Raw genomic sequence first — 16,408 nt, 5'->3', positions numbered from 1 at the left:
TGCCTACTTCCCAGTTTAAGAGGCAATACTTTTTACCATTATAATCGGGGAAGGCCAAAGACATATGTAAGGTTCTCCCTTAACTGTAAGCCAAAACATTCACACTTCTGGTCAGTACTTTTGGTGGAAGTTGGCCAAGGCCCTGCCATGAACGTGTGTACAGCCATGCCCACGCTCAGACCCTTCTCCAGTCCTGGACGGCTTCTCTTCTCCGGTGGGCAGGTTCCTGTTAGGCCACAGCCCCGGCAGCCTTTCCCTGCTACTTGCCCTCTGGGAGCTGGCCGCCTGACCTGCTCCCCAGAGCCCCACCTTGTCTCATTAACAGCAATGACCACACACAGGGTATCACTGTTAACAGTGTGCGTCTGGGTTCATTGGCTGCCGTGCACCTTCAGGCCGGGACCCTTATATTCATCGTGGTGTCCCTAGAGCCTCAGAGGGGGCCTGACATCTGCAGAGTTGAGTCTTTTGCTGAATTCTATTGAAATTCAAATGACATACCGGATAGGTAATTTCTTTGACCTGTTCTCGGTTTTCCCTGAAAGCAAACTGCACTAGCAACCCCACAGCGGCAGGAAGCTCTCCTTCAAGGTTGAGTTTGGACCCGGGTCTGCTGGCGTGGGCCGACTGGAACAACTGACGAGGAGTCTGGCCATAGGTTTTTATCATGGTTTCCAGCGCTCGCCTCTGAACTGGATCTTCGACTGCGGACACATCCATGCCAAAATATGTCTGAAGGGTAAAAGATTAAAAGAGAACAAGAGGTATGTAAAAAGCAAGATTTGGAATGACACCAGAGGGGAAACAATAACTTGTTTTATTCTCTAGGTAGTAGTTTACTCTCCTCTATTTCAAATGGAAATGGTTTTTAAATGTTTTTGATCGGTTAGCATCAGAAACTAATATAATGTTTTATGTCAATTATACCTTAATTAAAAAAAAATCCATGGAACACTACATCAAAAACTAATGATGTATGGTGATTAACATAACATAATAAAAAAATTGAAAATGCAAAAAAAAAAAATCCAAATGAGGTTTTTCTTTGGTCTTGTCTTTCAATGAGGACAGATGAAAAAATAAGCAAGATTTTCACTTGAGTTCATCCAAAATAACAAGCAGATTAGCAAGTGGATGTATTTTTTTCTGTAGCTGCCTGTCAGATATCGGTCAGAAAACTAGAGTGAAGGGTGAAGGGGTTACCCTGCCCTGATTTTCTCAATTTGTAGAAATGAAGACTAGAAGTTCAAAGTCATTTGTATCTGGCCTGAAATTATGTGATACCCAAATACTCTTTTGTTCTTTGACATTAATATGCTCAAAGAAAGATTTTGATTACTCTTCTCTCAAGACACAATGGCTGGTTTCATAGGATAATTTTCTGTTGCTAACTCATGTAGGGGCTAAGGGCAGGTTGCCCAAAGATGGACCACTTTGGCATATTGATTTTATTTCATTTTATTTTAAAGATTTATTATTTATTAGAGAGAGAGAGAAAGCAAGAGCGAGAGATCACATGACGCGGTGGGGCAGAGAGAGGGAAAATGAGAATACTAAGCAGGCTCCATATGGAGCCTAACACAGGGCTTGATCTCACAACCCTGAGATCATGACCTGAGCCAAAATCAAGAGTCAGATGCTTAACCAACTGAGCCACCCAGGCACCCCAAGCATATCAATTATTTTAAATAAAAGTTACTTAGGAGATAGCCTGTGTAAGAAGGAGGCCCAGACCCTCCTCTGTCCCCCTGAAAGCAAGAAATAAATTTCCCATGTGAAAGGTACTCTCCCCATAGCAGGAGGTAAAGAGACAACCTTATCACCAGAGATGGGAAATTTAGAGTGGAAAAGGCTGTATAAACAACACTTGTTACTTCTCATTAATTTACTACCCCAGCCCAAATTCTCTTTAGAGATCCTTACTAATTGAAGCTCCCAAAGTTAAGTTTTCTTTGTCCTATCAATTCCTCACAGATTTATCATCTCTTTGTCTAAAAAGTGTAAAAACTGCCTGCCTTGGTCATTTCTTGAGGTCTTGATTTCATTATTGAGCCTCTGTGTGCACATAATTAAACTGGTGTTTTTTTCCTATTAACCTGTCTTACGTAAATTTAACTCTTAGTCCAGGTGGAAGATCTTGAAGGGTAGAGAAAGAATTTTTCATTCCCTTCACTCACACACACCATGTTGGAGATGTCTATGAATATCAGCTATTGAGGCATGTTTTCTTACACACATATAAACATTAGTAAGGAGCCTAGATTTTTGAGGTCTCTGTCTCTTGCATTTTCCCCGGGCAGAAAAGTCAGGAATCTGAACACCATTATCACTGAAAACCAAGCAAAGTCTTTCGATTTCCATTCTGTAAGCTCAAGAGCAACGCATGTATGTCTTATGCATCCTCAGAGAGGATTCAGTGAATCTTGATTTCCTGTCTCTGTGTTTGCTTTGGAGGTTTTCACATACACCGCTAAAACGGACTAGAAGGTTGGCAGGGAGAAGGCTGTGATGTGCTGCAGATCCCTTCAGCCTCCCTCGGTCATCTTGGTGAGGCTGCCAATGGAGGAGGCGGCAGGACGTGGAAGACTGGATAAGAAACAAAGTCAAAGTATTCCATTTTGACCAAGACACTGTAGAGAGAGTGGCGTCCTCCCGTGAAGCACTGTTCTTAGGACATGAAGCTGAAGAGAAAGGGGGCGGGGGGCAGGGTCAGGGCAATAATCAGACTGGAAGAGGAGTGAAGATTCAGGACTTGCCATGGTCCTTTTCTTTATCCCTCAGTGTTGGAATAATAAAAACAAAAGACTTCATGTATAATACTAAGTTATGGAAAAAGTCATCTGTTTAAAGTGATATACAGGAAAAGGCAAAAATGAAGTTAAGATTTGATGTTGGTAGGTAGTTCAGGAGAGTATTATTTAGGTTCTAACGAAAACTGTGGGTGACTCTGAAAAAGTGTGGTGAATATTGCAAGCTCTTTAATGTAAAGAGCGCTATTACACTTTTCTTCTTCGTGTTGTCATCCCCTGGAGTCAGGTAGAGAGCGATGTGCATTTCCTTCTTGACTTCTACAGTGAGCAGTCAGGAGCTGGGTACAGATCTGTCATGTTCTGTGCGTACCAGCTTGTACAATGTAGCTTTTAGCATTTCATCAGGCATATGTAGGCATATTTCATTACATATCTAGACATAACCTTTCTATAAATGCCAAAATAAAATCTCAAAGATTCTTCGAAGTTAAATAATCTTCAACACTACTCTCCTCGCCGCCACCACCCCCGCTGCTGCCACAAGGGATAACATACTTGTTATAAATGCTTATCTAGGCATGGTCATTCTTAACAGCTGCTTGACTTGGTATACTCAAAAATTCAGATGAAGACTGGAATAATCCTCTAGCCAGGGCTTTAAAAAATTTATTTGAAAATAGTGTTTCTCTACACTCTATGGTATCAGTTTCTAAGCAAACCTTATATATTAGCGAGCAATGAATCAAGATCAAAAGGCATTTCTACATTCCTTAAAAAGGTTAACATTTATTTATATTTAGTTCTATGGTGGACAATATCCTGTATGAATTTCCTCCCTTATTTATGAGGTTGGTATTACTGTTCACATTTTACAAATTTGTACATTTAGGTACGGAGAGGTTAAGCTACTTGCCCACGGTCACACAACAAGTGGCAGAGTCACAGGGTGAGGGTTTGAACGCAATTCTGCATTCAGAGACTGTGTACTTAATCACTGCACTTTCTTTGGCTCCATGAATTGAATGTTATCAAATTCCTAGAAAAATGGCATAAACTACCTTTTTTTTTTTTTTTAAAGATTTTATTTATTCATTTATTTGAGAGAGAGAAAGAGCACATGAGAGGGGGGAGGGTCAGAGGGAGAAGCAGACTCCCTGCCGAGTAGGGAGCCCGATGCGGGACTCGATCCCGGGACTCCAGGATCATGACCTGAGCCGAAGGCAGTTGCTTAACCAACTGAGCCACCCAGGTGCCCATAAACTATCTTTTTTAAAGTTCTAAAGTCCCAAAGAAATAGTGACAAAAATTGTCAGTAAAATGACAATTATGTGGCATATTTCCGCATGCAGATACTTTTAATGTGAATTTTACATAAGAATAATTGAAAAGATATGCTAGGATTATAGGCACAGAGTATAATGAGGTTAATGTCAAAATTCCTAGGTGGTTTTAAAGTTACGTTTTAGCTCAAATATGAATGAAGGTCAAAAATTATACCTGAAGCTTTGCCTTTACTTTATACTAATCTTACGTAGAAAATTATTACTCACCCATCAAACTGTATTATTCTCCCTTTCCAAAACACTTTGCCACAGCATTTCTTTTATCAGGGTCATCAGTAAATCTGTCTTACTCTGTCTTCTAGACCTTAAGTCTCTTAAGGAATTGAATTTTCTGTTATTTTAGAGGTATTTAAAATAATTACTGAGTGAAATGGACTAGAGATTTTTATTTTAAAACTGCTATTCAGGAATGGATCTCTGGCATAAATCAGCCCAGGTACTGAGTGCATTACTGTGGGTTCGATGTGCACATTTTCGCTGCATTTGTCATAAATGCTTGATGAACCTATGCAGAGAACTGTAGCTGGAGTGGAAGTCCAAGATCAGTCTCACCCTACCTTTTAATTATAAAGTTAGGAAAGCAGAGAGGCTAAACGTTATATGCAGTGGATTAATAGCTGTGCTGTACTCACTGTCTTTGAGTAGCCCCTAGGCAACACTAGGCTATAGCTTTGTCCCTATAGTTTGCCTTTTTGTCTCTCATTCCTTGAGGAATTTCCTTCTAGAGCCTCATTTGGACCCCACTACCATACCTGGGTAGGCATAACCACCCCAACTTTCCTTCTCGCCCCACTGTCCCCACTTGAATCTTACTCACCTTCACACACCCAGAGCCTAGCAAATGAAATGTTTCCTTAATAGATAAGATTTCTTTTTTTTTTTTTTTTAAAGGTAGCCTATCTAACAACATCGAAAAGAATATGTGAAAGTATAACAATTCTACTTCTAGGAATTTACATTGTGCTGAAAAGAGTTTACGTGGCAGGCCCAAACTGCTTTCCTTGGAAAGGCCTGCTTGCAAGGTTGCCCTTGGCTTGTAGATGGCAACATGGATTTCAGGAGAGTTCCCACCATTTCCTAACTGGATAAGAGTGGCTTACTGTGCCTAAACTGTTTGCACGAACTGTGTGGCTTGTACTAAGCACCTGCTCTCCTTCTGGGAGCTTGGGATTTCAGTACATGCGAGAGAGGGAGTGTTTCCATTACCAGCCCTTAATAAAAACCCTGGGCTCCGAGTCTCTAATGAGCTGCCTGGCTAGACCACATCACACATGTTGCTGGAGGAAGTAAGCGTGTTCTTTGTGATTTACTGGGAGAAGACTCCTGGAAACTTGTGCTTGGTGTCCTCCAGCTTTGCCCTATACATCTTTTCCTTTTGCTGATTTTGCACTGTATCCATCACTGTAATAAACCTTCTGTAAGTACGACTATTTGCCAAGTCTTTAAGTCCTCATTCAGCCTGGGGACCGCCACAAGGGTCTAGAGTCTGACACGTAGTCAGACTCTAGAGCCTGTCGATGAATGAGGATAAAAAGACGAGGATCGTTACGTGCCCAAGGAGGGAGGTTGACGTGATTAACCCGTTCACCATTCTGACGCACACCAAAATCAAAACCTAAAAGAGAAGATTAATATTAATGTTTATCTCCCCAAAGCATGCCTCATCTGGCCCACTGAGCAGGTCTTAAGTGCCATCTACCAGCCAAGGGCAACCTTGCAAGCAGACCTTTCCAAGGAAAGCAGTTTGGGCCTGCCACGTAAACTCTTTTCAGCACAATGTAAATTCCTAGAAGTAGAATTGTTATACTTTCACATACTCTTTTCGATGTTGTTAGATAGACAGACACTTGGCAAATGGTCTGGAGGAACCCCCGATGAATAACATCTTAGTTATTTTTAAGGAGGTGAAATATAAAGCCTGAAAAGTCTTGGGCAACAGTTTAAGCTGTTGCCAATTCTCTTCAATAACTTGGGTATTTTAAAGAAACAGCCCAACAACTAACCTTTTATTCAGGTTTTGCCTTATGTAAATGCATATTTTTAAAAGGGTCACTTACAGCAGGATGAAAAACGTTGATGGCTTGAACAGAAGCCTTCCCTTTTTGCTTATACCCGAATACCAAGTCAATCCACTGACAGATGTTCTGGGACACGTAGTCAGACTCTAGAGCCTGTCGATGAATGAGGATAAAAAGACGAGGATCGTTACGTGCCCAAGGAGGGAGGTTGACGTGATTAACCCGTTCACCATTCTGACGCACACCAAAATCAAAACCTAAAAGAGAAGATTAATATTAATGTTTATCTCCCCAAAGCATGCCTCATCTGGCCCACTGAGCAGGTCTTAAGAGTTTCCAGAAACAGATATTATGTGCTATAACCAGGGAAAGCAGAGGCAAAGAGGAGACTGACATCACTGCTCATCTACTTACTTACCTACTGATAGAACTACATGGGTTAATGCTATCCTCATTAAATTTGAGATCTTCAACTTTATCCTTCTACCACTTTATATCACATTGAAAAAACAGCAGAAAATCACTGCCTACTAATTTCAACATTCTACTTATCAGAACTTCAAATGTAGTAAGTGTTTAAATAGCTATTCAATTATAAACTCGATTAAAATCAAACTAAGGTGTTAACATCACAATAAATTTATACTAGCATTCTGTAGTTTTAAAAAAATCCAACTAATGCAAAGTATACACATTCCTAAATGAACTATTAATTTTATGTTAAGTCTGGAGGTCTGTCCTGACATTTCCACTAAGCATTCCTATGGACAACAAAATTATCCCAACACATTGAATTAGAGGGTTCTTCTGTGATCTAAATAAGCTGTTCTCTAATTGTTTCATTAGTCTGCTAGTGTAAACACAAATCTCAGAAGTGTTTCTTTCAAAAAAAAAACCCACAACTGTCCTAAAAGAAATGTTATAGAAATATTTTTGTGCTACCTTTTATGGACAGAAAATCTGAACATCATAACAGAATAAATCAAATTAAATTAAAATAAATTAAAAAGGAAATCTTAAAAGCTGATTACACGCCATATAAAATTAAGTTGCTGTCTGCCTCCTTCTAGATCTTGTGAAAACAGTTAGAAGGATATTCGCTAATTTTGGAAGTATTTTGAAATGATACGATGTGAAATATAAACCAAGGGCTTATGTAAATGAACACGGAGTGAGGGTGGGGGTCATCTCCAAAAGCTCAGCTCATCCTACAGACAGCTGCAGAGTGATTTAGGACAGACTGGCCAAGAATCTACAGAACTCTATGTGGGCAGCTTCAGGAGAAGCAGCAGGGATTTACTGATTTAACAATAGTGAATGAGACTTCTAAGGGCTGAGCTGGGGAGGGGCTGAGCAGCAGGGGGTCTGTATAAACTCAAATCATTCTCAACTGTCAAATGCTCTGGGGACACATCACAGGTAGGCACTCTTCACACACAGCAGATGACTGGAAGTACGATGAAAGGCTTATCAGAATGCTGATAGGAAAGGACATGATGTACATGATAGCAAACAATATTTTCCAAAAATAGCTATAACAACCCTCGCTGTGTTGCAGGCTTTTCCAGAATCCTGCTACTCCCCCATCAAGTAGCAAAGTCTATGCTCCCTCCTTTTGAATGTGGGCAGCACTGGTGAATGGAATGTAGTAGGAGTGCTGCTCTGTAACCTCCAAGGCGAGGTTCGTAAAGGCCCTGCAGCTTCTGCTCGTCTCTCCCTTGGGACACTCGCCTTTGGAACCCCGAGTTGCCAAGGAGAATGTCCAAGGCCACCATGCTGTGAGGAAGCACAAACTAGTCCACGTGGAGAGACCACATGGAAAACCATGGACACTACATAAAGAGAGGTGCCTGCCGGCCCCCAGCTTCTCTGATCCCCTGGCTGGTCCAGCTCCAGCTAATCTGAATGCAGACCCTGAGCCCAAACCACTAAAGGCACTGGGCTGAGCTGCTTCTGAATTTCTGACCTCCAAAACCTGTAATGACAATAAATTTATTGTTGTTTTGAGGCACTAAGTGTTGGAGGTATTTGTTATGCAGCCAGAGATAACGGAAACATACATATAAGAAACCATGGACAGAGAAAACAAGCATAGATTGAAATGAGTCCCAAGCCGAAAGCTACAAGGCAGGTACTCCAAACTGCGGGTGCTGACAACTCACTGAAGCATTTCTCATTTGGGCAACACTATGAACCGAGCTCCAGGTGATTAGCCGCATGGATTTATTAACGATTCTCCAAACCACTCCAGAGGGGCCAGTTCGTATAGAATAAAATTCTAAAGCAATTTTCCCAACACTAACTTCTCTGAAGATATAATTATCAATTTCATGTATTCCTAAAGGTCACATAAAAATATAAAATTAAGTAAGGTAGGAAAATGACCCACAAACATCTCTCAAAGAGCTACCTGGTCTTCTACTAAAAAATGGGTAAGGTTGGCAGAGATTATTGGTCATTGGCATCACAGAAAATTTGATTTTATCCTCTACTATTCCTTTTTGGTATTAGAAGATTCTAGCTAGGGTGTTTTATTTATAAGTTGGCCACTCTGCATAAAATCATTGAGATTTTGGTTAACTTACATTGTGCTTTCAATAAATTCATGACTTTTTAAAATAATGAGCATATGATAACCTTTGCAATCAGAAAAAAGAAGCACTTCTGTAAAAACTAAAATACATGTTTACAAATACCTTTAATAGTTAAAAGTTACCAATTTTCCACACATATTTAGTCCTATAAAATAGTTACAATCTTCATGCTCACTTGGAAATAAAATGATAGACTTGATAAATAAAGGTATTTCTCTTATTTGGGGATCAAATTATAGGACTTAAAAAAGCTATTCTTATTTTTAGAAAAGTATAAAATAAGTACAGAATTATAAATTAGAAACGATTTACTGCTATACCTTCACGGTTGACTAAGAACTCTGGAAGATAAAAAAACTCTGGGATAAGTTCTTTGACATCAGTCATGGATTCAAAAGATGAGAGGCGCCAAGTTGTATTTGTAGAATGAAAAGTTCTGTCTGGAATGTCAAAACTTTGATCTATAAAGAAAGACAAACAATGCAGTTAAGACACAAAGACCTTATTCTATTTGAAGCTTGTTATAATTAATTTAACTTCTGCTACTTTGAAAAGATTAAAATGATGTTCATTTTGTTTTCCAGTTTTAAAGAGGTTATTCATGTTCTTGAAAATATATATTTCTATACATAATTTGAGACCGTATTATAGTAATTTTAATCTATATTATGTTTTCCTAGTACATATAAATGGATGAATTTATATCATTTATTTGTTTAATTGATTACTATCTGCTTACGCAAGCAGAATTAAAGTCCCATAACAGCAGGGACCTGAGGAATCACCCACAACGAGCACATACTAAGTACCTGATAATGACTTATTTATTGAATGAATGAATAATTAAAGGTAAATTAAAGTTCAAGTGTGTAAAACAGTTTTTTCCCCATCAGAAAGCAAAATTATTCCTTCACCTTTAATAATTTTTTAAAAGATTTTATTTATTTATTTGACAGAGAAGAGAGAACACAAGCAGGGGGGAGCAGCAGAGGGAGAGGGAGAAACAGGCTCCCCACTAAGGAGCCCAACGTGGGGCTCGATCCCAGGACCCTGAGACCACAACCCGAGCTGAAGGCAGATGCTTAACCAACTGAGCCACCCAGGCGCCCTCCTTCACCTTTAATAATTAAGACAACTTTTTTCTTTTTTGGGGGGAGAGAATTCCTTTTTAGATATAACTGAACTAAAGAATGAAGTACAATTTCCTATAAACTAAAAAACTAAACACAGTCACTCCTCTGTTAAGTTTTTCTGCTGTAGGAATGAAGGACTGAGTTTTAACCTGTCTCTTTTCCTGTCAATAGTTAGCAGACCCGAGCCACAGGGCAAGCCTAGAACATGAAACAATACCCAAAGGCCAGCCCTGAGGACACCAGTGGTGTACATTGTACCATCTAAAACTCCTTTGAAGTCGCTGAAATTTTGAACTTATCTTTTCATTTAGAGACTGTCACAGACTAATCTCAGCATCAAGCAAGGCACAATTTTAGAAAGATATGCTAAGCTTCTTCCCCAAGTCTGCGCTTCCCTGTCCAGCAACATTTTCTATTACTTTTATTACTTTCTCATCTGTTGAGTCAGTCAGCCCAGGGGAAAAAGTAACCCATCTAAATGGCATCTAGAAAAAGCAATTCTGTAAGGCTATGGCAGAGTCACAGTACCTAGAATAGAGACTACAGAACTGTGGCACGAAAGAAGCACACTGAGGATTCTGTTCAGATTGTCAAATTCTTCGTTGTTTTTTAACTTAAAAAAAAAGTAGTACTACAAATTTCTATAATCTAGAACGTGCATGTACTAAACCAGTAGTTCTGAAGCTAGCACTTCTGTCCCCTAGACATTTAGCAATGTCTAGATATATTTTTGGTTCTCACAACTGAACTGGTGGGGGAATGCCATTGGCATTAAGTGGGTAGAGGCCAGGGATGCTACAAAATAGCTATAATGCACAGGACAGTCCTCACAACAAGAATTATGCACTTCAAAATGACCACAGGGCCAAGGTGAGAAGCCCTGGACTAGGCCCGGAGTCTAGAGATAAATTCAAAAGCCAACATAAATCATTTCCAGCTAATCAGATGAAATTGATGGGGATTGCAGTAGCCTCTGTTTGTTTTTTTTTTAAAATCATTCTTAAATACACAATGAAGAAAACTTAGCATACTAGCAATAAATATTAAAAAATTAAGAAATTTCAGTCGATTGGGAGTTTTGTATTAATAGATTCTTGGCTACGTGAAAAAAGTGGAGGGCAGGAAGAGTTCTGTTACACACTGCAGCAGTCCCAAACCACATCTGAAATATTCTTTCTTATTCTGAGTACCACTTTTTAATAAGGGCATCTGCAAACCAGAACACGTCCAGAAGGATGATCAGAAGAGTGACAGGTTTGGAAACCAGAGCAAACAAGGATGGCTTACACGTTAGTTTTAAAAACTCTTCAGTAAGTACTGAACGATCTTATTTATTTTTTGTATCCCCGTAGCAGCTGGGATAAGACCCTGCATATAGGAGGCTCTCAACCTGATGTCAAATTAACGAAGGATAATTAGCTTGGGGATAAACACGACTGAGAGGGAGACAGCGGACAGGGCAATAGTCTTCAAGTATCACAACAGCTGTCACGTGGAACAGTGGCTCTGTGCACTTGCATGGGGACAAATAGAAGAAAGCCCCTTCTGTGGACCAAGTAGAGACCACACACAATCCATTCCTCCGAGAGGTGGCATGTGAGTAAAAATACATAAAGAAGTTCAAGAAGGGGTGAGTAAATGAATGGATGATGACCCCACAAAGGACTCTGCGGGCCACGAGGAACAACTCGGAGCTCATACCACAGTCCTCATTAGAAACCGATAGGAGTGTATGTCCCTATTTGCACACAAGTCAGTGAATTCACCTCTAAGTAATCTCCCTGCCTACAGGCTGTCACCCAAAACACTGAGGTAGAAGATTATTATTATTATTATGTTCTTTTTTTTTTTTTGAGAGAGAGAGAGAGCCCGAGCAGGGAGGAGGGGCAGAGAGAGAGGAGACTCTTAAGAAGGTTCCACGTTGGGGGGCTTGATCTCACGACGCTGAAATCATGACCTGAGCCAAAATCAAGAGCCTGACGCTCAACCGACTGAGCCCCCCAGGTGCCCCTGAGGTAGAAGTTTATTAGCTAGATAGTTACTATGGTGAAGGCGGCAGTGTGGCTCTCCTATTAACTAGTTACTTGTAATAAATTATAGTAACATATTCCCTGTATCCAAAGATAACTTACATGATCTGAAATAACTATTAAATTGAACATCTTTAAAAAGTGAATTGCATACATTTGATAAGGATAAATGTTATGGTATGTGAATTACATCCTATTTTTTAAAAAGAGAATTACATTTTTATAAACTTAGACATGTCTAATTTGCAGCTAAAATTTGCCATATTAGCAAGATAATGTGGTTTACTACAAATTTTTTGAATAGAATTTTATGGGAGGAATAAATAGAATTCTTCTTCCTGTGGTTTGATTAGTCTCAATACAGTCTCAGAAAGTATGTCAAGTTTTTTTTTCCCCTGATGACCAATAAGATATTTTAGGTAGTTATAGAATAATTCTTACCTTGATAGGCTAAAAACATTTTTGTGAAAGGAGGCATCCTGACCAGGAAGTGAAGCACAGTTCCACTGTTAGAATAGTGGGAGCCATAGTGGTAGGGCTGCACGGGAGGCATGGGGTCATCTTCCCTAGCTCCTTTGCGGTACTCCTCCTCCAAGTACTGAAGGAGACAGGGAATCAGACAGTATTCATGAGAGAGTGCTCCAGGCAAAGCTGGAAAAGCCTCACTAGTTTTCTTTCCATCTTCGCTACTACTCCCCCTTTTTAAAAATTATTATTTTATTTTTTATTTTGAGAGAGAGAGAGAGAGAGCGCACACAAGTGGTGGTGGTGGGGGGGGGGCAGAGAGAAAGAGAGAATCCCAAGCAGGCTCCACACTCAGCATACAGCCCGACACAGGGCTCTATCTCATGACCCGAGCCGAAATCAAGAGTTGGACGCTCAACCAACTGAACCACCCAGGGGCCCCTCTATCAGCCCTTTGATGCCATTTTCCATGGCTTGCCGTCCCACCTGTGTTTGGACCTCAGCCACCTGGGGCAGCTCCTCCTTGGTGCCCCGCTGAGGCCCGGCCACTCGAGAAGCATGTCATAGTGTGCACCTTTATTCTCTCATTCTGTCACAGGAAACTCACCGATTCTGCACCCTGCCTCCCAGCTCTCTGGCTCCCAACACGGCCTAGAATGTTTAAGCTGATCAAGCGCTCAATAAATGAGAGCTGCTACTGTCACTAGAGACGTCTGCATTTTAAAAACGAGTCTCAAGATACAATGCTATGTTCTTTAGAGAACCTCTCTAGCGGTGGAAAAGCAATAGCAATGGAAAAACTGTACCACGTTACTGAAGTTCTCAGGTATTAACGTAACATTTTATGGCTGTTCTTCAATGTAGTTACACTGAGATAAAAACGAATACAGTGATTTTTCACGACTGCTATCTTCCCATCATGAAGTAGGAAGCTCAACCGAATATTTACTATCTGTCACTCATCTCCCATAGCTTCTGTCTGGCTCTGATAACAAAGTCAGGTGATAGTGAATTCTGGAATCACTTCTCCTTGATTCCACAGCACTGCCCCATTTTCAACTGCAGAGGAATCAAGGAGTGACAGTTATAAGACACTTGGCGAGATCTTTCTGGAACTGTGACACAGAACAATGTGAATGCGAGAAACCTGCTTCAGCTGCTCTTACCTCAATACTGCTGTGAAGAATGCAGCATGTGGCTAATGAGTTTTTAAAAAATTTCCAACAGAATTCCATGAATGTTAATTTCTCAGAAATAGATAATTTATACTTCTAACTTTAAAATCTGGTAGATTTCTGCTAATAAATGATTGCATAATTTGCTAAATATGAATAATAAGGAATTCTGGTGCATTATAAATAGACTGATATTGTTATATAAATAACACTAGGGGATACACATAGCGGGTCCCTGAAAATCGGTGATTTTTAAAAGAAATATAGTTATTTATATATGGATACAACAATGGATTATTAGCTTCCAATTTATGCCACAATAAGTGTATTTCTTTTTCTGGGCAAAGTGTTTTCATAGAACTGAGACAGATAATAATATCTAAAATCATATAATGATTTCCAATTGCCTGTCACCCAAAGCACAAAAAAGAAAAATCAGAAAAATCAATATTATAAATTTAAAATTAGGTAAAACACAAGCCTATAGAATAAAACTTGAATTTTCATTTATCAAAATATGAGGAAAAACGAAACCTACCTTGTAGGTGTCCACATAACGATCTTCTTTTTCTTTATACTGCACAGCTATAGGCTTAGAGAGATTCCTACAAATGAAGAGAGGATGGAAAAAGATGAAGTATTTTGATACTGTTAAGATTAAGCTGCCTACACACCTGCGTCCTGTAAGTAAATCTGTGATCAGCAAACACTTGGCCTTAGTTTAGTGCTTACATATGTTGCTTTGCAACTAACAGCCATCATTCAAGATTATGATTGAATCAACTGGTCCAAGGTAGAATTTTCCTAAACAGATCCATACCAATCTCAGGAATTCCTGACTTACGAGTAGCCTAGACAAGAAGAGCTGCTGCTTCCTCTGCTTCCTCCAGAATCATAACTGATGCTGCCCAGGGCAGCTGATTCCTGCTGAGCCCTGACGTTCCTGTCCCCATTTTCCAGACCTACACCTGTTCAGGCAGTGAAGACTGAAGGGTGGTTTGGATGGGAAATATGGTCATGAGGAGATGTTATGTAATTATTGGACTAGTTACTGAAAATTAAAGAAAAGACACTTAAAAAATTTTTTTTTAAATTTTAAGTAGGCCCCACGCCCAATGTGGGGCTTGAACTCATGACCCTGATAGTAAGAGTCACATGCCTCTACTGACTGAGCCAGCCAGGCACCCCCAAATGACACACGTTTAAAATGACCAAGTGGAGACTTGGAGTGTGAGTACTAAAATACATGTTTTGTTGTCTAATTCATAGATGGGAAGTGACATCCTTGTTCACAGAGTAGAGATGTGTCTGTGCTGGTGTTCACTTGAAAGAGCAAGAGGAAAAGATCCACCGTGGGAGCAACCTCCTGGGCTGAGGGGCCACCTGGGCTGGCATGGGGTGTGGTCATCTGGAGTTTCAACATCTGGCTCCGTAACTAGATCAACATCAAGATTTGCCCAAAGTTCAGTGGCTCAAACCAGGTCTGCTGAGCCAGATGTTAATATACCTATTTCCTAGGGATATTGACATTAGTGATAGTAAACACTAATTTTGTTTTTGAGACCTTTCCAATCCTAAAAAATTTGTTAAAAAGTAAAAACAGTTTTATAGAATAGATACAAATTCACATCTCAAAGTAGGAGAAATCGTGTGTAAGATCTGGGCATGCAGTTTTTTCTAAACAGTGTAAATAGGTGTTTTTGAACATAAGTACTACTTACTGTTGTGGTTGAAAAATCAGAAATTACTGATGAGCAGACAGAATAACCCTCAAATCAGCTATAATACTATTATTCACAGGTAAAACATTTCAGTATATACCTTTCCAGATGTTTTTCTGGTTATCTGTATATGTATATTCATGTTTAAAATAAAAATAACAGCTTTCCCCACCTATACTGTGTCTTTCTAAAATACCATTTTTAATGGCTGTAATGTAAAACAGTTTACTCAAACCTAGTGTTGGGCATTGGGGTTGTTTCTAAATTTTAGCTACTTAAAAAAAATGATGTAAGGACTATCCATCCATATGGCCAAATCGTTGCATACAGTGCCAGGCACCATTATTGGCAGTGAACCAGGCAGAGTTCTTGCCCTCATGACACTTACTTCCAGTGGGAACCTTTCTGGTAAAGTACATATTCTTAAGTATTCCTAAAAATAAAAAATCCCAGAGGTTAAGTTGCTAAAACAGAGTATGCACATTTGAAGAGTTCTTTGGCATATTATATATCGTCAAACTGCCTTCCAGAAAGATTGGATCTATTTATACTAATAGAGTAAAAATGTCTAAATGTCCATCAGCAGTGTATAAAAATGTCTGGAAGATAAATAACATGCCACTTGCTATTTTTTAAATTGACAAATATATTAAACTGTATCTGATTTCTTGAAAACTGCCTTAAGCTAGGCCTACTTTTCAGTAGTTATAATTAAAATATTCTAAAAATATATATATTCTAATATACCAAGTAGAATATTTGGAGTCAAATTTTCTTTAAATTACATAAGAGAACTTTTTTTTTTTAAATAAATAACCAGAATATTTCCTCATCAACTACTAGGGCTATGTGGTTACTCTAAAATGCAATTCATTCAAGAAAGGCAGGATAAATGCTTAATTCTTTTGCTTTAATTGCCAAATTTCAAAAGTAAGGAATTGGCGCCCTAGTTACATCCAATGGCGACCAGTAAGTTTGTTTTGGGGGCCTTAAAAAAGTATCATTATTAACTTAAGTGTTTTTTTAAGTTGAAATGTGTTTTAATCAATTGTAGTCATTATTCTTCCTGATGCTCAGATTGTCCTATCTTTGGCAGTGAGAGCCACTTCAAGTTGGCTCCTGAGTCCTTTACTTATTTATTTTTTTGATTGTGGTAAAAACCACACAGTACAAAATTTA

At 39.3% G+C, this 16,408-nt stretch overlaps 1 protein-coding gene across 1 annotated transcript in view; it reads right to left on the bottom strand.

The window, feature by feature from the left end:
- LYST (lysosomal trafficking regulator) overlaps nucleotides 1-16,408 on the bottom strand; it is a 169,229-nt gene that overhangs the window by 21,154 nt on the left and 131,667 nt on the right. The window contains exons 41-45 of the mRNA XM_064594601.1: nucleotides 14,047-14,113; nucleotides 12,310-12,466; nucleotides 9,026-9,166; nucleotides 6,151-6,368; nucleotides 502-732 (exon numbers count right to left, since the gene is read on the bottom strand). Coding sequence (XP_064450671.1) covers nucleotides 502-732; nucleotides 6,151-6,368; nucleotides 9,026-9,166; nucleotides 12,310-12,466; nucleotides 14,047-14,113 — 814 coding nt within the window. The remainder of the gene's footprint in view (nucleotides 1-501; nucleotides 733-6,150; nucleotides 6,369-9,025; nucleotides 9,167-12,309; nucleotides 12,467-14,046; nucleotides 14,114-16,408) is intronic.

This window comes from Mirounga angustirostris, unplaced genomic scaffold, assembly GCF_029215605.1.
Source record: "Mirounga angustirostris isolate CCGP_5_RB_7025 unplaced genomic scaffold, mMirAng1.0.hap1 SCAF_6, whole genome shotgun sequence".
NCBI lineage: Eukaryota > Metazoa > Chordata > Mammalia > Carnivora > Phocidae > Mirounga > Mirounga angustirostris.
Note: the sequence above shows the minus strand (reverse complement) of the source record. Positions and strands in the feature narration are given on the sequence as shown.